Source organism: Trichosurus vulpecula, chromosome 2, assembly GCF_011100635.1.
Source record: "Trichosurus vulpecula isolate mTriVul1 chromosome 2, mTriVul1.pri, whole genome shotgun sequence".
In the NCBI taxonomy this organism is placed as follows: Eukaryota; Metazoa; Chordata; class Mammalia; order Diprotodontia; family Phalangeridae; genus Trichosurus; species Trichosurus vulpecula.
In genome coordinates, this window is record NC_050574.1 from 346,800,586 (window position 1) to 346,824,809 (window position 24,224).

A 24,224-nucleotide genomic window follows, 5' to 3' on the forward strand; every position below is an offset into this window, starting at 1 on the left:
TTAATAGTGATTCAGAGCATTTTAATATGACTATAGTTAGCTTTGATTACTTCATCTGAAACCTACCTGTTTGTATCCTTTGACCATTTATCAACTGGGGAATGACTTGTATTCTTATAAATTTGACTTACTTCTCTATATATTTGAGAAATGAGGCCTTCATCAGGAAAATTTGCTTCCCCTCCTTGAGAAGGCAAGCAATTTGATATACATTGTATATGTGCAGTCATGCAAAACATTTTCGTATTAGCCATGTTACGAAAGAAAACCCAGACCAAAAAAAAACTCAAGAACAGTAAAGACAATTTAGAAAGTATGTTTCAATCTATATTCAGAGTCCATCAGTTCTTTCATCATAAGTCTTTTAAGATTGTTTTGGATCACTGTATTGCTGAGATTAGCTAAGTCATCTATAGCTGATTATCATACAATATTACTCTTACTATGTGCAAAGTTCTCCTAGTTCTGCTCACTTCATTTTGCATCAGTTCTTGTAAGTCTTCATGGGTTTTTCTAAAAGGATCCTATTCATCTTTTCTTATAGTACAATAGTATTCCACCATAATCATATACCACAAAAAATAATGATATACCACTGCTTGCTCAGGCATTGCCCAGTTGATGGGCATCCCCTCAACTTTCAGTTCTTTGCTGCCACAAAAAAAAGTTTCTATAAATATTTTTGTATATATAAGTTCTTTTCCTTTTTCTTTGATCTCTTTGGGGTACAGACTTAGTAATGGTGTTGCACAGTTTTATAGCCCTTTGAACAGAGTTCCAAATTGGCTCTCCAGATTGGTTGGATCAGTTCACAACTCCACCAACCATGTATTAATGTCTTGATTTTTCCACATCCCCTCCAACACTTGTCATTTTCCTTTTCTGTCATATTAGCCAATCTGAAATGTATGAGGTGGTACCTCTAATCACTAGTGATTTAAAGCCTTTTTTCACGTGACTATAGATAGCTTTGATTTCTTCTTCTGAAAACTGCCTATTCATTTTCTTTGACAATTTATCAATTGAGGGATAACTCATATTCTTATAAATTTGACTCAGTTATAAGTCACAGAGAGACTTGTATTTCTTTTACATCCCCTCCAGTGCCTTGCATAGTGCTTTATTCAGAGAAGATGCCCAATAAATACTTCCTGAATGATTGAAAGCATCCTAGATCTTGTTATTTTCCTTCTGGCTCCATGATGACCCACTATATATTTGCATTTCAAAAGCAACTCCTATTGGCTTTAGCATACTTAAGATCTCGTAGTTATATTTGAATATAGATAACTCTAGTCCCTACTCTGGAGTGCTTGCTGCCTATACTTACCCTCTTTGAGAAGAAAGGCATCATTTTATTTTTTATTAAGTATTTTGTTTTACTCCAGTTACATGTAAAAACAATTTTAACATTAGTTTTCAGAACTGTGAGTTCCAAATTCTCTTCCTTCCTCCCTTCCCAGCTGCCCCCACCCCCACTGAGAAGGCAAACAATTCGATATAGGGTATATATGTAGTCATACAAAACATCCATAATAATCATGTTGTGAAAGAAAATAGACAAAAAACTCAAGAAAAATAAAGAAAGTTTAAAAAAGCATGTTTCAATCTGTGTTCAGACACCATCAGCTCCTTGTCTGGGGATGGATAGCATTTTTCATCATAAATCCTTCAGAGTTGTCTTGGATCGTTGTACTGCTGAGAATAGCTAAGTCATTCACTGCTGATCATGTTACAATAGTGCTGTTACTTTGTACACAGTACATTTCACTTTGTATCAGTTCATGCAAGTCTTTCCAGGTTTTTCTGAGAGCATCCTGCTCATCATTTCTTATAGTACAGTAGCATTCCATCATAATCACATACCACAACTTGTTCAGCTATTCCCCAGTTGATGGACATCCCCTCAATTTTTAGTTCTTTGCCCCTGGAGAAACGCCACTGTAATTATTTTTGTACATATGGATCGTTTTCCTTTTGTTTTTTATCTCTTTGGGGATATAGACCTAATAGTGGTATTGCTAGGTCGTAGGGTATGCATCGTTTTACAGCCCTTTGGGCATAGTTCCAAATTGCTCTCCAGACTGCTTGGATCAGTTCACTTCTCCACTAACAATCCATTCATGTTTCAATTTTCCCACATCCCCTCCAACATTTGTCATTTACCTTTTCTGTTGTATTAGCCAATCCAGTAGGTGTGAGGTAGTAGCCCAGAGTTGTTTTATTTTCATTTCTCCGGTCAATAGTGAGTTATAGTATTTTTTTTCCGAAAGGCATTATTTTAAAAACAGAACAGAATACTCAAGGTCTTCTTTTCGCTTTCTTATTTTCTACTATCTATTAAGCTGCAAAACAAAGAATTCTCTTCTTGATATCAGTTCATGTAAGATTCCTTCCCTGCTGCCCCCACCTCATCCCTTATTGTATGTAACCTGCTCTTGTTCTCTGATTCCATTTAAGTGAGGCAATTCAGTCAGCAAATTGGGGACCCAGGCCTGGGTAGAATGAATAACCCCTAAAACAAAAATTGCAATTTTTCATTTTCTTCCCATCAGTTCCTAACATGGATCAAGAAGAAGAACCAGCAAAACCAGATGATGCAGAAGATGATGATTACCAGGATGAGTATGAATTCCAAACAGAAGGAGAAGAATCTGAAGAAATTTCAACTGAAACTGCTGCAGAACGTAGGCGTACATGGGACGGGGTTGGGGGGAGGGGGTGGAAAGTGGGTGGTACATGAGGGAGTAGTGTAGCCAAATATTGCTATTGTAACATCAGTTCCTGTTGTGACTTTAAATACATCCCGATCAGCTTTCTCAGTAGAGAAGTGAATTATCATGAACCAATACAAAAATCAATAACAACAGCTTCCATTTATGTAATGCTTTAAGGTTTGCAAAGTGCTTTACAAATATCTGATCCTCAAAACAACCCTGGGAATGCAGGGACTATTATTACCCCCATTTTATAGATTGGGAAGCTAAGGCTGAGAGGTAAAGTGACTTGCCCAGGGTCACAAAGCTATTAAGTGTCTGGAGCTGTATTTGAACTCAGATCTTCCCGACTCCAGGTTCAGGGCTCTCTCCACTGCACCACCTGGCCGCCTTAAGAACAACCATGCAGAATTAGTGATGGTTGCAGAAAACAGATTCCATTTCATATTGATGTTCCCTAAAACATCTCAATCTCCCAGTTCCTCACTTCAGTTCCCATGCCCTTCCTCTCCACTCCACATGAATGGTATTCACTATTATGACTTCAACTACCATCTCTAAGACTCTCTAAGGGCTCTTAGATTTTATTATCCTCAATTATCATCTTTTTATCTTTCAGAATCTGAATATTCATATGCTGAAGATCCTTTCCTGGAAGAAATGGAAGAATCAGGCTCAGAGCAAATGAAGAAAATTTCAGAGAATTTCTTCTACAATTATAATGAGGTGGTTTCGGTTCCTTTTGTGACCGAAGACTCTGGCATACCATCAAACCTCCTTACGCTGATGTATCCTGTCTAGCTGAATATGTATAAGATAGAGGTTTTTCCATTTGTTGAATATTTTTTTTGAGGCAATCAGGGTTAAGTGACTTGCCCAGGGTCACACAGCTAGTAAGTGTCTGAGGTCATATTTGAATTCAGGTCCTTCCTGACTCCAAGACCGGTGCTCTATCCCTGTGTCACCTAGCTTCCCCCATTTGTTCAATAATTTTAAAAAGTAGTTTCCTAGTTAGGGGATTTTGGTCAGGATACATGGTTAAAATTTGTATTGAATATTTTGCCACAGAGGAAAATAGAGTGAAGTATTTATCTTGGGCAAGATCAACCTGCTGCATAGCTGAAATAGACAGAAACTCATATGCTTTGCTTTAAGGGGAACTAAAAGGTCGTCCTCCCTGCCGTGTACCTCTTGAAGGGTCAGAACTATTGTGCCTAAAATTCTCACCATGCTTTTAAGGTATTGAAAGCCATTACTAAAATGTAAATGTGTTTTCTGGGAGGTGTAATATATTATAACCATTACCAGCCGTGAATACATTAGTAGAAATGGATGGGAAATCTGAAAGCCCTGGATTCTGGATTCAAGTTATGTTGCCAATTCATGGTCAGATCTTGAAATTAATTACTTTCCCTCCCTGGGCTTTAGTAACTTATCTGGAAGGTAAGGCGTCCGTGTCAGATGAGCGCTGTTGTTTCTTTCTGCATTATGATTAGGAGTAAGAAGCTACACACTATGTCAAAATACCAAACCCCATCTACCACCATTCCTCTGTCTCAAAGCTGACAGCATTGTTCTGTAATATGAACCTGAGGCCTCTGCATCTGAAGGACGTTATTGGATTGTCCAATTGTCACCTCCCATTGCTGGCATCACACTTGTCTCCCTGCTGTCCCACAAGGTCTGTTTTCTCCACACTCTCAAAGAAAGTACCGCAGGCCCAATTTTCCAGTTTTTTAGCCTTGTGCCATTATAGTCTATGGTCAAAAGGAAAATTTGTACCAGTATCTCCAGGTGTGCATTTCACCACTATATTCAGAAAGTTTTTGGGCCTCAAATCTGCAGAGCCAGCTTTCTATCTTAGCCTACCATTAAAGTCAAGTTTCCTTGGCTGATTATCTACCTTATCTCAGCAATGAGTCAAGTTTCCTCACAGGGTTGCCATGAAGTTTTCTTCTCCTCCCCAGGTGGTCAGCATTAGTCAAAAGGAATGTTTGAGATTGAAACTGAAAGAAAATGTTGTGAGCTAGCACACCAGGTATCTCCCTTGAAACATCTTTCTTACCCTTGAAGGAGACCTTAAATCAATGTATTCATCCCTATTTCCTTTCTCACTCCCTGTAGGAAGTGTACTTTCGTTCAATCTTTGCAAAACACACCCCCTTCCCACCCCTCTAACCAAACTGCGCTCCATCCAGCTTCTCCCTTTCTGTCCTTCCCTGTGTCTTTCAAAAGTGGAGTGAAGCTGAGTTGAAAGTATTTGACTGTCCTAAATTGAATACAATCCCTTCCGAGAGAATTCAGTAAAATTCACTTTGTGCCAATTTGCCTGAATCTGAGGCATAGAAACTAAAAGGAAGCCCCCTTCCCTTCCCCCTTCCTTTTTCTTTCCTTCCCTTTATTTATACATGAAGAAACTGAGACTCAATATGATCTCATGATTTGTCCAAAGTCAAACAGGTAGGAGATGGAAGAGCAAGCATTTGAACCCAGACTCCCAATGTCAGATACAAATCTCTCTCCATTCTGTCATGCTGTATTGGGACTGTGTTATCTGTTGCGCAATAGAATCTCTGAAATCAAAGTTTTGGCTTGGGTGGGAATAATGACTTAAATACTAACTATAGACAATGGACAAATTGAAGTAGTGTTTAGAGACCATAGTCTGGGGAGGTAGCGAGGGGAGGGAAATTGTTGGTAAAAATATCTAGGTCTTTTTTTCAGTCCTATCACAGAAACTACTCCAGCTGCAGGCAGACCTAAACAGCATGGTTTGAGGAATGCACCTATGAACCCAAACAATTTCATAAAGTGAGCTGTGGCCAAACCTCGGGATAGCCTGATAACACTACTTGAGACTGTGGGGACCTGTGGGGAAAAAAAGCCCAAAAGCTGGAGCCTACATAAGTCTAAAAGAATGTTCCTGATCAGGAGAGACATGCTGTAAATGAAGTTAAGAAGCAGACACAGTACAGAGTGCACACAGATGATGGGGAGTCCAACAGCACACCTTGCTCTCAGGTACTCGGTGGTGACCCTGGAGGCTCCAGTTAGCTATGGTGTCACAGTTGAGGTGCTCTAGGCCCTCCAGAACAGACAGTTTACTTATGGAAAGGTCATATCTACAGAAGACCAACATATAGTGGTCTCTATGAGTTAGCTGAGACTGTGAATGAGTATATTGACAATGCTCAGGTCCTAACTAACTCTTAAGGATGAGAATGTCACAGAATGTTGCCCAGGTTCTAAGGATCTGGAATGGTTTATGACACAGGATATAAGAAGCTTTGTATATGTTGGGGGGGAGTGGGGAACCAGAAGTACACCCCAACATATACTGGTGACCCTGTTGACATTTACAGACTGCAACCCAGGAGCTGAGAACCTCCAAGATTTCCATTTGTAAATAATAAAAAAAAAGACTTGTTTTCTCTAGCCCCATATGCAGATATTTTGTAGACCCATCAATTCCTGGGTTGTGTTGCCTACCTGTGGCTAATAAAGCAAATACTCTTTTGCTGAAGATTACTGCAGTCTAGGGACAGCTAGGTGGCACACTGGATAGAGTACCAGGCCTGGAGTCAGGAAGACTCCTCTTCCTCAATTCAAATCTGGCCACAGACACTTACCAGCTCTGTGAGCCTGGGCAAATAACAAACCTGTTTGCCTTAGTTTTGTCATCAATAAAATGAACTGGAGAAGGAAATGGGAAATCGGTCCAGTATATTTGCCAAGAAAACACCAAATGGGGCCATGAAGAGTCAGAAATGACTGAAATGAATGAACAACACAGATTGTACAGCCTTATATGAAAGCAGTAGTTTAAAATGTTGCTAATGATATGTTGAGTCCTGTGACAAGTGCCAGTCAAAGCAGAGGGTGCAGGACTGGTGTATGTCAAGAGAAGCCAGAAATAAACAAAACAAAACAAAAATAACCCAAACCAGAAGATAAAGACTATTCCCTAGAAACAAAATTGCAAAGATCATGTTGGGCCACCAAAAACCCCTAAAAGAAAGCTGCTTAAGAGAAGTAACAAGAAGGCTAAAAGAGTCAGATCACTTTGGATTTCACTCCCTAAAGGACATTATTATTAAAAGAAAAGAAATGCAATGGTAGCATTTGTTCATTTTGACTCCCAAGAGTGTGCCAAGTCTGAGATGGTATTCTTTCAACTTCTGCCTATGAAAATTCACATTGCAAAAAAAGTATTGGCCAAGATGGTGGAGAGATGCCAAGAAGTTGCCTGAGCTCTCCCCATTTTCCCTTGAAACAGATTCTAGAGTAACAGAACCCACAAGAAGATGGAGTGAAACAATTTTCCAGGTTAAGATGACTTAGAAGGATTTTAGGAAAGGTCTGTCTCACTTGGGTAAAAGGGAGGTAAAAGGGGAGCGCAGTGTGGAGAAGCCCAGCATAGACCGTATCTGGGCAAGCCAGCAGGAGGCTTTTAGCCTGGGTCCTGGCTCAGCAGGCTGGTGATGCAGTAGGCCAGCTGTGAGACCTCCTGTCCCAGTGTGGAAGGCAAATTTCCAGCCCCGGAACTCAGGCAACAACAGGCTCAACTATGCTGGGCCACTCCACCACCTGAGGCCCCAAGACAGAAAGCCAGTGACCGGGCCCCTGGCCCCCAGTGCAAGAAGCTTGGAACAGTGCCCGCTGTGCTCCAGGAGCAGAGCTCAACTTTAAAATATGAGCAAAAAACCAAAAAAGAGCCCTGATCATAGAAAGATACTATGGTGACAGAGGAGGATAACAATGTCAAAATGCGTACATGTGAAGCCTCAGGAAAAATGAAGTGGTCTCAAACCCAAACAGTCCTCTTGGAAGAGCTCAAAAAGCATTTTAAAAAGCAAGTAGGAAAGGTATAAGAAAAATTGGGAAAAGAAATGAGAGTTAATGCAAGAGAATTACAAAAAAAGAGTCAGCAGCATAGAAAAGGAAGCACAAAAACTGAGTGAAGAAAATAACTCTTTAAAAAATGGAATTGGACAAATGAAAAAAAATCCAGTGAAGAAAACAACTCCTTTAAAAGTAGAATTGGCCAAATGGAAAAGGCTGTATAAAAGCTAACTGAAGAAAATAATCCCTTAAAAATTAGAATTGACATTTACTAGCTATGTGACCTTGGGCAAGTAACTTAACTCCAATTGTCTTTCCTTCCCCCTCTCCAAAAAAATTAGAATTAGGCAAGTGGAAGCTAATGGTTCTCTGAGCCATCAAGAATCAGTCAAACAAAATCAAAAGAATGAAAAAAAGTAGAGGAAAATGTAAAATACCTCACTGGCAAAACTGACTGACTTGGAAAGTAGATCCAGGAGATGATAATTTAAGAATCATTGGACTACCTGAATGGCATGACCAAAGAAAGGGCCTGGATAGCATCTTTCATGAAATTATCAAGGAACATTGTCCTGATATCCTAGAACCAGAGGGTAAAATAGTCATTGTGAAAGAATCCACTGATCACCTCCTGAAAGAGATTCCAAAATGAAAACTCAAAGGAATTTGTAGCCAGATTCCAGAGTTATCAGGTCATGGAGAAAATACTGCAAGCAGCCAGAAAGAAATAATTGGAAAAAAAGTATTTATGTGCAATCACCCCCTCATCCAAAAGAACTACATGAGTCTGTGGAATTTTATACCACTGGAAATGGTAAGGATTATTTTGATCTGAATAAACACCCTGCTGTATATCAGTTACAAAATCAGGAGACTGAAGTAAAATTGATCAACTCAATGTGACTGTCTCATGATTCAGACTAACCCTTTACAGGACTTTAATTGGGTTGGCGTTTGAAGACAGCTATAACAAACTGGCGATAACAGTTTTCTTCTGGGAGGTTATTAAAGAAATAGGTGAGGGTTTCATGAAAAAAAGTACAAAGGAGGAGGTAATGAGAGTTTTATGATTCTGGCATGTCTGGGAGCAGGTGACAGAAAATGGGAACTCTTGCACCATATGCACAGTGACTTTGTTATTTCAAGAACAGCTAGTATTAAGTGGTATAGTTAATACATGTTGATGAGGACCAAGGATGCCTTCTGTTGGATGACACTGACCCAGCCAGGTGGCCTAATCACAGTATCCTTTTAGCTTTTGTCTTTGTCAGGAGGTCAGGGTAGCAACTGATGTGTACCTGGGAGTGCTTAGGTCTTGTTTCCTCCAGTGCCAAGTAGCCCATGGACCTAATGAGAATCAAAGAGTTCAGCAACCTGAGAGGCAGCCATGTCTGTATTCAGGAGAACCTTTTCTAGGGTAGTTACCTAATATGGTCCTTCTGGGGCTTGTGAATAAAGATGCACGTGGTGGGAATTATGCCCCAAACCCATGCAACTTTAATCATTATTAAGCTGATTTTGTGGCTTTGAATGTGTAGAGCAAATAGATTCCTGCTGGTCCCCTGTGACATGTTTGAAGCTAGAAACGGGATTAGCGAGTACCTGGAGGATCTCACGCTCCTGGTTAACCACAAAGAACACTTCCAGGGATATATTCTTTTCGCCTCTGACTTGTCTCCTGACCAGTAATGATTGGACCATTAACTGCTTATTAAAACAGTGAATTTGAGGGCAGAAAAATGTTTTTGCCAATGCCCCTTACTGATACATAGTCTTCTCCTTGTATGCTTGCCAAACAAAGGTTGGTTCCACCTCAGCTGATTTGTGGTCTTCCCATTCGCAATGCTGGTTAGCTTCAGGTCCAGTTTATAGGAGCTAATACAGGTTTATGTGGCTCATCCCCACCTCTTCCATATCTTCCTCATAAATGCTATGACCTTACGCTATATGCCAAATGCGCATCTAAACACAGGAAGTCCTGCAGTGGGGGCAGCGCTAGCTGCCTGCCTCCTTTTAGGCACATTGATGACTGACAGCTAGCAAAAACGCAGGCAGCTGTAGGGCTGATCACGTCCATATGAACCATGACACCAATCATGGGTGTTATATGCAACAATAAACACTTTTATGTCCAGCACCCTCTGATAGATTTTAATTTTCTGTGTGTACCAAGTCTGTTGTTGCTTATCACCATCACTTTCAGCCTCAAGAGGTCACCTCTGAGATTATTGGTATTACTCTGCCCCATTTTGGCAACATGGTCTAGAAATTGTATTGCATCTACCTACCACTCTTGTGTCTCAGTGAGGAGTGTATGTCAATCTACCTGCCCCAACTGGATCCGTACAAAATCAACTGGGCAAAGCCCTACTTTGTACCTCATCCAGGAGAGGAGATACTATGTAGATAGACGGATAGACGTCAAGGTCTGACTAAAAGAATTTATTTATGTTATCCTGACGGTCAAACCAAAACTCTTAAGGCCCTAAAAAACTATATGGACTTCTCCTACCACCCAGCTATTTCAAGAAAGACTTCAGGGTCTTTCCATTTCCAGGAATCAAAAGGTCTGGCTATCAAGAGGCTTGGAGTGGGGATCCTTGAATTGCTTGGGATGTTTTTCTCAGATTTGGAGAACTGGGATGGGGTCTCTGGTTCCTCTTGGGATTTCCTGAACCCAACTGGAGTATACTATAATGAATTAGCCCATCCTGGTCAAGGGATGACTCTTGGTTTTGATGATTTTTAAAGGCTGGGGCTGTCTCCAGCATATTGACTGTTAGACTGGGGACATGAATTTCATCAAGACCCTATCCCTCCCTGACTATCTTGTTTATCACCAATTAATAGGACCAGAGCACAACTAATGTCAATGTTAACACTGTCTAGTGCAGGGGTGGGGAACCTGTAGCCTTGAGGCCTTAAAGAGATTTGTTCTGTGGAGTTTGGATTCAGTCAAAGGGCTGCACTTGAGGACTTAGAGCACAACATTTGGCCTTGAGGCCACAGGTTCCCCACCCCTGGTCTAGCTCAAGGTGAGCAAGCATTTTTTCCTGATGTCCATTCTACCCTATCACAAATACATAAACCCCAGATATAGAGTTTCTCAGTTGCACTGTATTTGAGAACCAAGAAGGTCAGCGGTGTATGCTTGAGGTTAGGGTGTGTTGCTGGATCCCCCTTACCTCCCATAAAGCTGCTTGCAGTTTCTTCCATAAGCCACTATAGAGCCATAGAACCTGTATGGCCTCTGTGACATTCTTACCTTTAGGATTAGTTAACAGAGCCTGAGGACTGTTGATAGCTCTCATTTATAGCCAAATGACCAACATTTCTTCTGAAGACTTGATCCGTCCACAAGGAAACCATCTATTTAGAGAGCCTGGAGTATTTGAACTACAGCATCATAGCCAATATGTGCCTTCATGGTCACCATCAAACGCTTTAGGACAGGGCGTGTTGCTGCATTCCCTATCATTCGGTGTGGGGTCTGTACCATGATCTGCTTCTTAGCTACACTTGTGGCGTGTCTCTCTAGATTAGGGCACATTCTTTTCTTGACACATGTGGAGGCTTCAGCTTCTGGGCCTCTCATGGGCTTCCTCAGTCTCAAATAGTGTTATCAGGGTATCCTGAGGTTTAGGCCAAGGCTCACTTCTTGTGATTGTCTTTGGATGCATGGGCTAAGTTCCCCAAACTACTGTTTTTGTTTATTTTAAAATTACAATTTTTCACTTAACCAAAATCCATCTTCTCTCCCTCATACTTCCTGCCTCCCATTGAAAAGGAAAGGAAAACAAGAACCTTGTAACAAATACCATATTTCCCCATGTATAAGATGCACCTTAATTTTGGGGCCAGAAATTTGAAAAAAAAATGTATTACATAAAGTTATTGGACTCAGGTTTTATTCATCTGCTCATAGCTTTCAGGCATCTTTTGGGCAAGTCTGGTGCATGTACGCATAGTCCATTCCGTTTCATGAACCTGAAGCACCAATTGTGTCCTCCTTTGAAATCAGTAACTTCTTTTTCATCAGCAGTTCTTCTTGCCTCATGCTGAACTATCTTTGTGGACACAGGAATTCCAATTGCCCTTTGCTCTTCAATCCATATCTTCAGTTCCCTCTCTAAATCAGGCCATTTTGCTGACTTGCCTCTCATGGCTTTCTTCTGCCGTGACGTTTTCAGTAGGGTTTCTTCTTCCTGTAGCCAGTCTCGGATTGTTTTCTCAGTTGGAGGAGGACCAAACTTACGTTCAGCAGCACGATTTCCATTCACTTTTGCAAACTGGCACTTTTAACTTGAATTCAGCATTGTACGAAAATCTTTTCTGAACCATTTCTGGGCAGAACATGGCAAAACATAGCCTAATATACCAGTAATAAATGCAAAACAGTGAGCGCAAAGACAACAAGCACGAAAAAGCGGGAAACGCAAGTAAAAAAATCTACAACCACTGTATAAGACGCATCCAGTTTTTAGACCCCAAATTTTTCGAAAAAGGGTGCGTCTTATACATGGGGAAATATGGTACATATAAGTCAAGCCAAACAAATTCTCTCATTGGCCATATCTAAAAAACAATATAACTCAGTCTGTGCTTTGAATGGATCATCTCTCTGTCAAGAAGTAGGTGGCATTTCAAATCATCTTTAGGTTTGTTTGCAACTAGAGTGCTTTCAGAGATGGGATTAAAAACAAAGGTCTAGATTTTTTTTTACCCCATCCCAGTCAACAATCCCTAAAACCACTTCAACTTGTACATTGTCTAAAATCATTGCCTCCCAAACCAAAGCTTTGATTCTACATTCTATTGCCAATAGACAACATAGTCTCAAAGAAGCCTAGTATAGTGGAAAGAGCATTAGATTCACCAATAGTGGATCTGGGTTTGAATGTTTATCCTTCCATCTCTTACCCATATGACTTTGTACAAGTCACCTAACTCCCTGGGTGTCTCTCAGCTTCTTCATCTATAAAATGAAAGGGTCGGAATGGATGACCTCTGAGCTCCCTTCTGTTTAGAAATCTGCAAAACTGCATGGTAGACCATGCAGTTTTGCAAGTTAAAAAGTATTTTGTCAACCAAAATTGTGTGTGTGTGTGTGTGTGTGTGTGTGTGTGTGTGTGAGAGAGAGAGAGAGAGAGAACAAAACTCATTATAACATTACATTCAGATCTTCAAGAAGTGACTGGCTCAAATTCCCTTTAAAGCATTTCATCAGTTTCAGTGCTCTTTTTGAGAGACAAAGGAAAGGGGAGGAAAAAGTGAGGAGAGAAGCTTGTTATTGAATGTTATTGAATGGCTGGAGGGCCAGGGCTCAGGTGGGGTTTTACAAAGATTGATTGAAAGTCTTTGTCCATAGAGGTGATAGGAGGGCACGTGAGTGTGTAAACTGGTGGCAGATTTCCTTGAAGAGATGGAAGGAAGCTGTTTGAAATGAGGTGCCTGGCATGGTAAGTTCACAACCTTTTCTTCTTATCTCAGACATTCCTTTTTTGACCAGTGCTGGCAGCCCAGAAGAAGAAATTTGAAAACACAATACTGCTGACACTTAACAAAGCACTGAGGTACAATGAGGGATTGGAAAGGCAGTTAGGCTTTGGGGCTCCAACTTTCCTTCCAGCTTGTACGGTGTAATACTGGAAGCTGGAAAGTGGGCAGGGACACCAAGCTCAAAAAGTTTTCTCCCAGCCTTAGGGTATAAAGGGGAAGTTGAAAAGGGGATTACTTTCAAAGTAAGGAGAAAATAGGTCTTACTTGAAGGATTTGGAGACAAAAGGTGATACCATTAGTGAGGGGAGCTCATCACAGGAATGGCCTGACCATTCACTCATCTGGGGTGAAGCCAACGATGTCACATGGTAAGTGGGTCTTGGGAGTGAGGTTAAGGCCAATGATATCCCCAGGGGAATGGTTAAGGCAATTACAATGATACCACAGGGTAGGCCAGGTTTGAATTTTATAGTTGTTGTAGAAAGAACTTAGCATTTTGACAGGCACTACAACTTTTATTACTATTATGATTCCCCCCACATTATAGATGATGACTTGGTTTTGGAGAAAGAAAGGAAAATTAACGTGATTATTATCTAAAGAGACTTTTCATTTTATGATAAAAAATTGAGATTTTTAAGGTGAATTTAGGATGACTTGGGGGAAACTTTTAAAAAGTTGAAAAAGCAAGAGTAGTAAGACTTTTTCTACTTAAAAACAAAACAAAAAATATTCTTTTAGCATCATTAGATAAAACTAATGAATTTTAAGGCAAAGATCAACCAGCCTCACATACTAGTTTATTCTATATCTAGCAAAGAGAATTATCTTGTTCCATTGATTTCTGTTGTTAATCTGTTTGTTATTAGAAGGGTGGTCTGCCTACTGTGGGACCTTTATTTTCCTTGACAGTTTTGCATTAGACATTCCTTTGGTTATGACTCCACCAAACGGTCTAATCTGCAACTTCTAGACAGCCAAACCATCATCTTCATAGCTGGCAACCAGATAGTCTTCGTGGATTTGAGAACCCATGAGCAGAGGTACCTCCGGAGCAGCAGCGGTAGAGGAATTGGTGCTCTTGCGGTATAGCTTTTAGTAACTTTCAGGGGTGGGAGGAGACCCTATTTTTGTAATCATTTGAATCCATCAACCAAACAACTGCTATTATCTGCTTTTAATCAAGTCAAGTCAACAAGCATTTATTAAGCCTCTGCTATTGGGCAGCTAGGTGGTAGCTCAGTGGATAAAACTCATCTTCCTGAGTTCAAATCTGACCTCTGACACTTATTAATTGTGTGACCCTGGCCAAGTCACTTAACCCTATTTCCCTCAATTCCTCATCTGTAAAATGATCTGGAGAGGGAAATGGCAAACTACTCAAGTGTCTTTGCCAAGAAAATCCCAAATGGGGTCATGAAGAGTAAAATGAGAAAAAAAAGACTGGACAACAATTATGTGCCAGGCACTATGCTATTATTAAGCTCTATGTGCCAGGCCTTTTGCTTTTATTAAGCTTTTGCTACATGCCAGGCACTGTGCTAAGTGCTGGGGGTACAAAGCAAGGCAAAAAAACAAACAAACAGTCCTTGCCATCAAGGAGGTCACACTCCATTGGGGGAGACAACATGTTGACAACTATGTACAAACGAGATATACAGAAGATCAATTGGAGATAATTTCAGAGGGAATGCACTAATGTTACTGAGTATCGATTATGTATCAACCCCATTAGGCACTGTAGGAGACACAGGAGAAATACAAGAAGTCCCTGACTTACAGATAGACTCCTAGGCTTATAGATCTAAATCTGATTAAGGAACGAGAGAGAGAGAGAGAGAGAGAGAGAGAGAGAGAGAGAGAGAGAGAGAGAGAGAGAGAGAGAGAGAGAGAGAGAGAGAGAGTGAGCCCTGTGAGATCTCCTGGGGGATAACTTCCTCTTGCCATATAATCCAGAAGATTTCAGTCAGTGATCTCTGCTGGAGTGGAATCCATGCCAGGCATTTTGCTACTTGAGAAGAGCCTGATGGCATTCAATACCTCCTATTCGACTGGAGGTTCAGCTAGTTAGGGATTGACTTGGATACGTGACCTAGATATAAAGAGAGATATTACAAGAAAATTAGAAGAACATGGAACATATTATCAGATTTATGGATAAGTGAACAATTTATGAATAAATGAGATAGAAAGCATAGTGAGGTGTAAAATGCATAATTTTGATTAAATTAAAAAGGTCTTGTAAAAATAAAGGTAGCAAGATCAGAAGGAAAGTAGAAAATTGGGGAAAAAATTTTATAGACAGTGTCTCAGATATAGGTCTCATATCTTACAAATATATAAAGAACTTTTAAAAATCTATAAGAATACAAGTCATTGCCCAATTGATAAATGGTCAAAGTATATGAATATGTAGTTTTTAGATAAATCAAAATAATTTATAGTCATGAAAAAATACTCTAAATCATTATTGATTTAGAGAAATACAAAGAAAAACAAATTAAAACTTAAGATGTCATTTTACACTTATTGGATTGGCTAGAATGATGGAAGGGAAAAAGTGACAAATGTTGGAGGCGATGTGGAAAAATTGCGACACTAATTCATTGTTGGTGGAATTGTGAATTCATCTAACCATTTTGGAGAGCAAACTGGAATTATGCCCAAAGAGTTATTAAACTACCTAGAGTCCTAGACCCTTTGATTCAGCAGTACCACTACTAGGTCTATTTCCAAAGATGATTAGTAAAAAAGTAAAGAACCTTTATGTTCTAAAATATTTATAGCAACTCTATTTGTGGTGGCAAAGAACTGGAACTGCAGGGATTCCCATTAGTTGAGGAATGGCTGAACAAGTTGTGGTATATGATTGTGATGGAATATTACTGTGCTATAAGAAATGATGAGCTCAGTGATCTTAGAAAAACATGGATAGACTTGCATGAAATAAGGAAGAGCAAAATGAGCAGAACCAAGAAAATGTTGTATACAGTAATAGAGATATTGTTTTAAGAACATCTTTGGGGGTGGAGCCAAGATGGCAGCTGGAAAGCAGGGACTTGCTTAAGCTCTCCCCCAAATCCCTCCAAACACCTGTAAAAAAATGGCTCTGAACAAATTCTAGAGCTGCAGAACCCATGAAATTCGCTGGGAAGGGTCTATCACATGGTGCTGGGAGCGAAGCGTAGCCCAGGGTGGCCCAGGACAGACCAGACTGGGAGTCAGCCAGCCGGAACAAGCCTTAGGGCCATGAATCATTGAGCTGTGGCAGTTACCAGATTTGTCAAACCACAAATGCCAAAGAGCAGGTTAGTGGGAAACTGCAGGAGCAAGGTGAGAGCAGTCTGGCTCCATCCATGGGGATGGCAGAGGTGGTGCAGCAGTGGTGGTGGCAGCAGCAGGAAGCTCCCAAGGCTGCTTCCAGAGCTCCAGCATCAGCTGCTTCCCAAGTCCCTTGCTCACACAGTGGGAGGAATCTAGCAGTGGATCAGAGAAGGAGTGCAAGGAGTGCTTTGTGGGCACAGAGGCAGGTTCTCTTGCTGTGCCCTGCTTGGATCTGGATTGCAATACTGGTTGGCAGTTCTTGGGGGAGGAGCAGCACTGCTGTGAGAGAGCCTGTGGTGACAGTGGAGTAGAAGTAGCTCTGAAAACAGCAGTGCTTGCACCCTAAAGCTTGGGACAAAGTACTCTCTACTCTACAAGCAGTCACACCCTGACAAAAATCTCAAGGGTCAAGTAGTTGGCTGGGAACATGAACAGGCAGTGAAAATAAACTCAGACTCAAACTCAGACTCAAACTCAAACTCTAGATTCCTTTTTTGGTGACAAAAAAGATCAAAACATACAGCCAGAAGAAGTCAACAAAGTCAAAGAGCCTACATCAAAAGCCTCCAAGAAAAACCTGAATTGGTCTCAAGCCATGGAAGAGCTCAAAAAGGATTTGGAAAAGCAAGTAAGAGAAGTAGAGGGAAAACTGGGAAGAGAAATGAGAGTGATGCAAGAAAACTATGAAAAACAAGTCAATGACTTGCTAAAGGAGACTCAAAAAAATACTGAACAAAATGATACCTTAAAGAATAGACTAACTCAAATGTCAAAAGAGCTCCAAAAAGCCAATGAGGAGAAGAATGCCTTGAAAGGCAGAATTAGCCAAATGGAAAAGGAGGTCCAAAAGACCACTGAAGAAAATACTACCTTAAAAATTAGTTGGAGCAAGTGGAAGCTAGTGACCTTATGAGAAATTAAGATATTATAAAAACAGAACCAAAGGAATGAAAAAGCAGAAGACAATGTGAAATATCTCATTGGAAAAACCACTCACCTGGAAAACAGATCCAGGAGAGATAATTTAAAAGTTATTGGACTACCTGAAAGCCACGAAAAAAAAGAGCCTAGACATCATCTTTCAAGAAATTATGATAGAAAACTGCCCTGATATTCTAAAACCAGAGGGTAAAATTGAAATTGAAAGAATCCAATGATGGTCTCTGGAAAAAGATCCCAAAAAGAAAAATGCTAGGAATATTGTCACCAAATTCCAGAGTTTCCAGGTCAAGGAGAAAATACTGCAAGCAGCCAGAAAGAAACAATTTGAATATTGTAGAAACACAATCAGAATAATACAAGATCTAGCAGCTTCTACATCACGGGATTGAAGGGCTTGCAATATGATATTCTGGAGGTCAAAGGAGCTAGGATTACAACCAAGAATCACCTGTCCAGCAAAACTGAGTATAATGCTCCAAGGCAAAATATGGATTTTCAATAAAATAGAGGACTTTCAAGCTTTCTCAATGAAAAGACCAGAGCTGAATAGAAAATTTGACTTTCAAATACAAGAATCAAGAGAATCATGAAAAGGTAAACAAGAAAGAGAAATCAAAAGGGACTTACTAAAGTTGAACTGTTTTGTTTACATTTCTACATGGAAAGATGAGGGTATTAGGGTAGTTGAAGGGAATATACATATATATATATATATATAGACAGAGGGCACAGGGTGAGTTGAATATGAAGGGATGATATCTAAAAAAATAAAATGAAATTAAGGGGTGAGAGAAGAATATATTGAGAGAAATAGAAAGGGAGAGATAGAATGGGGTAAATTATCTCACATAAAAGTGGCAAGAAAAAGCAGTTCTGTTGGAAGGGAAGAGGGAGCAGGTGAGGGGGAATGAGTGAATCTTGCTCTCATCAGATTTGACCTGAGGAGGGAATGACATACACACTCAATTGGGTATCTTACTCCACAGGAAAGTAAGGGGAAGGGGATACAAAAGGGGGGACGATAGAAGAGAGGGCAGATAGGGGGAGGAGGTAATCAAAAGCAAACACTTTTGAAAAGGGACAGGGTCAAGGGAGAAAACTGAATAAAGGGAGACAAGATAGGATGGAAGGAAATATAGTTAGCCTTTCACAACATGAGTGTTGTGGAAGTGTTTCACATAATGATACATGTGTGACCTATGTTGAATTGCTTGCCTTCTTAGGGAGGGTGGGTGGGGAAGGAAGAGGGGAGAGAATTTGGAACTCAAAGTTTTAAAAGCAGATGTTCAAAAAAAAGTTTTTGCATGCAACTAGGAAATAAGATATACAGGCAATGGGGCATAGAAATCTATCCTGCCCCACAAGAAAGTAAGGGGGAAGGGTATGGGGGGATAGTGGGGTGACAGAAGGGAGGGCTGACTGGGGAACGAGGCAATCAGAATATATGCCACTTTGGAATGGGGGGGAGGGTAGAAATGGGGAGAAAATTTGTAACTCAAAATCTTGTGGAAATCAATGTTGAAAACTTAAATATTAAATAAAAATGATAAAAGTTAAAAAAAAACATCTTTGAGCGAATAAGTCATTTTGACTATTATAAATACCCAAATTAAATACAAAGGACATCCAGAGAAAGAACAGATAAATAGAAGTGTATATATAGCATGTTCATATGTATATATACATATATATGTATACACATATATATGTGTGTGTGCCTAATGGTAGTCATCTCTAGGGCAGAGGGGGGAGAAAGAAATTTACACAATAACTTTATTTTATACACACACTCATGTATATGAAAGGAACAGCAAGTTGTACATAATAGATTTGCACTTTCATGTGCAATTATCCTTTTTTTATTACACTATGTTATGGAAATACTCGTTTTATCCCATTAATTAAAAATAAATAAATTTTTTAAAAAAGAGACAGGAATTGACTACAATCTAAGGCATATCAATTGCTTCAGTACTAGTTCATGACAGTCTGTTGAAAACACTATGAAAGTGTTCAGCCCATCCGTCCAGGATCATGTGCTTGTCAGCAATTATTGTGGCTCCATCAGCACTGAGTAGTTGGGATGCACCAGAGATCTTTGGCCCATAAATAGTCGTCAGGGCATTGTAGAAGCACTTTGGATTATTGCTGTTGGCATAAAATTGCATCTCAGCTGACTTCTTACTGAGCTAAGAATCCTGCATCTCTTTAAGCTTTGCTTGTACTTTGCTTTTGATGGAGTTAAACACTACCTTCTTGGAGACGGACAAGTTGTCCTGCTGGTAAACCCTGTGGAGTTCTCATTTCTTGTTTAGCAGCTTCTGAATTTCCCTATCATCTTTGTCAAACCAGTCTTGATGTTTATGAGTGTTCTGGCCCAGGTGAGCAAATGCAGGGCTGTACACCAAGTCTCTGAAAGCTGCCCACTCCTTGTCCCACTCTACTGTTGCTAACTGTATGCTAACTCAGCTTTCCCTTCAGGTCAGCAGTGAACAATTGTTCACTAGGGAGAAGTGCTCTAATCTGTTGATGCTAATTCTGACACTCATCTTGCCTTGGGGCTGCTGCTTTTGCTGAATGTCAATTTTTAGCTTGGAAGGATGAGTCTCTGCTCAGTCTAGCACTCTATGTCACACATTGCCTTCATCATTCTCACATCCTGCTTCTCTCTTCTCTTTACAATGGCATGGTTTATTAAATGCTACTGCTTGCTGTGAATGTACATATATGACTTCTTGTTATGGTTAGATGAATGGATGTTGGTGATGAGACAGTTACAAAATACACAAGTCTTCAGTAGTAAGTGGTCATTGTTGTTGCTGTTTCTGACTTTGTTCCTCCCAAGGACTGCTATGTCTGATAGTCTTTGCCCCCTCTGGCATTGGTACAAGCTTATCCTCTTCTGGCACATTGATGATGAGGGTCTCTAGGTGGTTTTAGAATTTTTTTAACTTTATCTGGGTTAGTCATGGTGGGAACATATGCACTGATGATCGTGGCATGGCACTTTCCTGCAAATTGCGTTGTCACAAGCCTGTTGTTCACTCCTTTTGGATGGCATACAAACTTGCTGACTAGATTAGATCCTTCATCTGGAAGATAGTCATCTGTCCTAGAGCCAGCGTGGCTTCAGAAAGAGTCAAGGAGTGATGGACATAATGTTTGCTGCCTGACAACTCCAGGAAAAGTGCCACAAGCAGAATAGAGGTCTGCACACAATATTCTTTGACCTGATCAAGGCCTTTGATACTGTCAGTTGTGAGGACTTGTGGAAGATCATGGCAAAATTTAGTTGCTTGGAGAAGTTCATCAGTATTGTACACCAGTTTCACAATGGCATGTCTGCGTGGGTGCTGGATGAAGGATAATGTTCTCATGTTTTCCAAGTCACCGAAGGAGTGAAGCAGGGGTATATGCTTGCTCCCATACATAATGTTTTCTGTGATGTTGTCAGACACCTTCAACAAGGATGAAAATGGAATTGAGGTCAGCTAATGCAGTGATGGTAAACTGCTTAACTTGAAAAGGTCAAAAGCCAAGACCAAAGTGGAGGGAGTGTTAATGTATGACTTTTTGTTCTCTGATGATTGTGCACTCAGTGCAGCCTCTGAGGCTGAGGTGCAACAGAGTATGGGCTGATTCTCTCCTGCTTGTGCTAATTTTGGCTTGAAAATCAACACCAAGAAAATAGAGGTACTCCATCAGCCAGCACACACCATTCATACATGGAACCATTGTTCACAGTAAATGGAGAAATTTTTAATGCTATGGATAAGTTTTCATTTACTTTACTTTCCAAGGATGTCCACAAAGAAGATGAGATTGTTGTACTCATTACCAGAGCTAGCTCAGCATTTGGGGAGCTGCTAAAGAAAGTGTTGGAGAGAAGAAGAATCAGGCTGCATACCAAGCTGAGCATCTACAGATTCGTTGTGCTGACTTCACTGTATGCCTGTGCAAACTGTATGGTCAATCAGTGCAATGCCAGAAAACTGAAACACTCAATTGACAAAAGGTCAAAGGATATGAACAGGCACTTTTCAGATGAAGAAATCAAAGGCATCAATAGTCATATGAAAAAATTCTGTTAATCACTATTGATTAGAGAAATGCAAATTAAAACAATGCTGAGGAACCACCTCACATCTATCAGATTGGCTAATATGACAGGAAAGGACAATGACAAATATTGAAGGGGATGTGGAAAAAATAAGAAACTAACGTGCCATTGATGGAGTTGTGAACTAATCCAGTAATTTTGGAGAGCAATTTGGAACTGTACACAAAGTGCCATAAAACTTTATACCACAGTAATTCAACTTTTATTCAACAATGCCACTGCTAGGTTTGTATCCCAAAAGGATTGTTTTTAAAAAGGGAAAAGGACCTATTTATACAAAAATATTTTTAGGAGTTCTTTTTGTGGCGGCAAAGAATTGGAAACTGAGGGGTTGTCCGTCAGTTGGGGAATGGCTGAACAAGATATGGTATTTAATTATAATAGAATACTGTTGTGCTATAGAAAATGACAAGCAGGAGGTTTTCAGAAAAACCTGGAAAGATGTACATGAACTGATGCAAAGTGAAATGAGCAGAACCAGGAGAACATTGTATACAGTAACAACAATACTATACAATGAGCAACTGTGAATGACTTAGCTATTTTTAGCAATACGATGATCCAAAACAATCCCAAAGGACTCATGATGAAAAATGCTATCCAGTTCCAGAGAAAGAACTGATGGAGTTTGAATGCAGACTGAAACATACTATTTTTCACTTTCCTTCTTTTTCTTTTTGGTTTGAATTTTCTCCCACAAAATGACCAATATAGAAACATGTTTTACATGATTGCACACATATAACCCATATCAGATTGCTTACTGTCTCAGGGTGAAAGGAGGAGAGGGAGAGAGGGAAAGAACTTGAAACTCAAAAATTTTAAAAATGAATGTTAAAAATTTTTACATATAATTGGGGAAAAATAAAAAAAAATTATTTAAAAAAAAGAAAAAGAAAACTGAACTGATCTACTCGAATTGTTTTAGAAAAATTCTAAAGATTACCTGGCAAGATAAGGTACAGGACACTTAAGCTGAACTGCCAAGCATTCAAACTCTATTGAAGGGGTTACAACTCAGATTGTCTGGCCACACAGCCCAAAGGCCAAATGCATGCTTACCTATAAGTTGTGAACTGATCCAATCATTCTGGAGAGCAATTTGGAACTGTACACAAAAGGCCATAAAACTTTATACCACAGTAATTCGACTTTGATTCAACAATGCCGCTACTAGATCTGTATCCCAAAGAGATTTTTTTTAAAAAGGGAAAAGGACCTATTTGTATAAAAGTATTTTTAGGAGTTCTTTTTGTGGTTGCAAAGAATGAGGGAACTTCCACAAGGCAAGTGTTCACACCATAGTCAGTGGAAGTGGTACAACGTCTCTCTGAAGAACTTTAGTGTCAGCTATAAGACATGGGAGATGCTGGCACAGGACAGCACAACATGGCACCCCTGCATCAAAGAAGGTACTGTACTCCATGAGCAAAAAAGAATTGCAGTAGCACAAAGGAAATGTGAGCTGGGCAAATCCACAGACATCTCCATCCCAAATGTTCTAATGAACTACTTATGCCTGACCTATGGTAGAGCCTTCTAAACTCATACTGGATTGATCAGCCACAGCCAAACACACCGTACCCTGATCGCAACATCATGGTATCATTGGTCTTCTTTGATAATGAAGGACAGGATAAACAGCAACAGATCTAAAGCTGGAAGAGAATTCAGAGATCATCATCTTACAGATGAGGAAAGCAAGTCCCAAGAAGGTTAAATTGCTTGCCCAAAGTAACAAAGGTAATAAGCATCAGAGGCAGGATTTGAACCCAAATCCTCTTGATTGCAGGACCAGTGTTTTTTCTATATATAACAATATTGGCCTACTGTTCCTTGTTACATGCGAATGGCCACCCCTAGATAGTTGATAGTCACAGGATTTCCTTGTCCCTACCTTTTGCCACTTGTCTCCCACCCTCCATGGCATTCAGTGGCATTGTAGTATTATGGATAGAGAACTAGCCTTGGGCTCAGGAAGAATGGGCGTCATGTCCTGTCTCATTGTTCTACTGACTGTGTGACCACGGACAAGTCATTTAACCTTTTAGTATTCCCAGATAACTGTGATGTGCCTTGGTAGAGAGAAATTCTTTATAGGGAGTTTCTCATGCTAATGAAATCGTAGGTCATGATTCCCCTCTTCCTTCCATGGCATAATGGAAACTGCATTGGCTCTGAAGTTAGAGGACCTGGTTTAAAATCTTTCCATCTAGGCCCTCATTTTCCAGCTGAAATCCGGAAATTTTTGTGGATTAAAGGCTCAATGTGAGTTAACAGTATGTTACAGAAGCCAGAGAAGGTACTGTGATATTTGGCTACATTAAGAGACGCACAGATAGCAGGGATAAGGAGGTGATAGTCATTTTTTTTTCTGCCTTGGTTAGACCTATTTTAGTCAGTATTGATTTTATACTGGACAGGTGGCTGACTCTTTGGTGGAAGTTAATTAGGTCCTTGTAAGCCTATTTGGCTTTCTTAAGTTGTTGGATAAAGCGGATATTGGATCACATAATTAGTCACCCTAATGAAAGCAAAGATCATCAACAGATCTGAGGTGGTTTTTAGGTGCAAAAGTAGAAATGATTATTAGTATAGAATGGGTTCTGCTTGGTTGAGACATTGTTAATGAACTCAGCTAGGATTTATAGAAGGAAACAGTTCTATTGTACTGAGAGCAGCAATTTGAGAATTTCTGTAGAAATTCAGGCCCAAAACTTCACCTGCCCCCTCCAGTTTGGCTAAGTGAAGCTCCAGGGTAATCTCCATATCCTTAGTGT

General features: G+C 40.1%; 1 protein-coding gene across 1 annotated transcript in view; it reads left to right on the forward strand.

Moving 5' to 3' along the window:
• The first annotated feature begins 2,563 nt into the window (after positions 1 to 2,563).
• Positions 2,564 to 24,224, forward strand: part of CFAP44 (cilia and flagella associated protein 44) — a 148,936-nt gene continuing 127,275 nt past the window's right edge. Inside the window, exons 1-3 of the mRNA XM_036746343.1 lie at positions 2,564 to 2,687; positions 3,337 to 3,505; positions 13,982 to 14,144. Coding sequence (XP_036602238.1) covers positions 2,564 to 2,687; positions 3,337 to 3,505; positions 13,982 to 14,144 — 456 coding nt within the window. The remainder of the gene's footprint in view (positions 2,688 to 3,336; positions 3,506 to 13,981; positions 14,145 to 24,224) is intronic.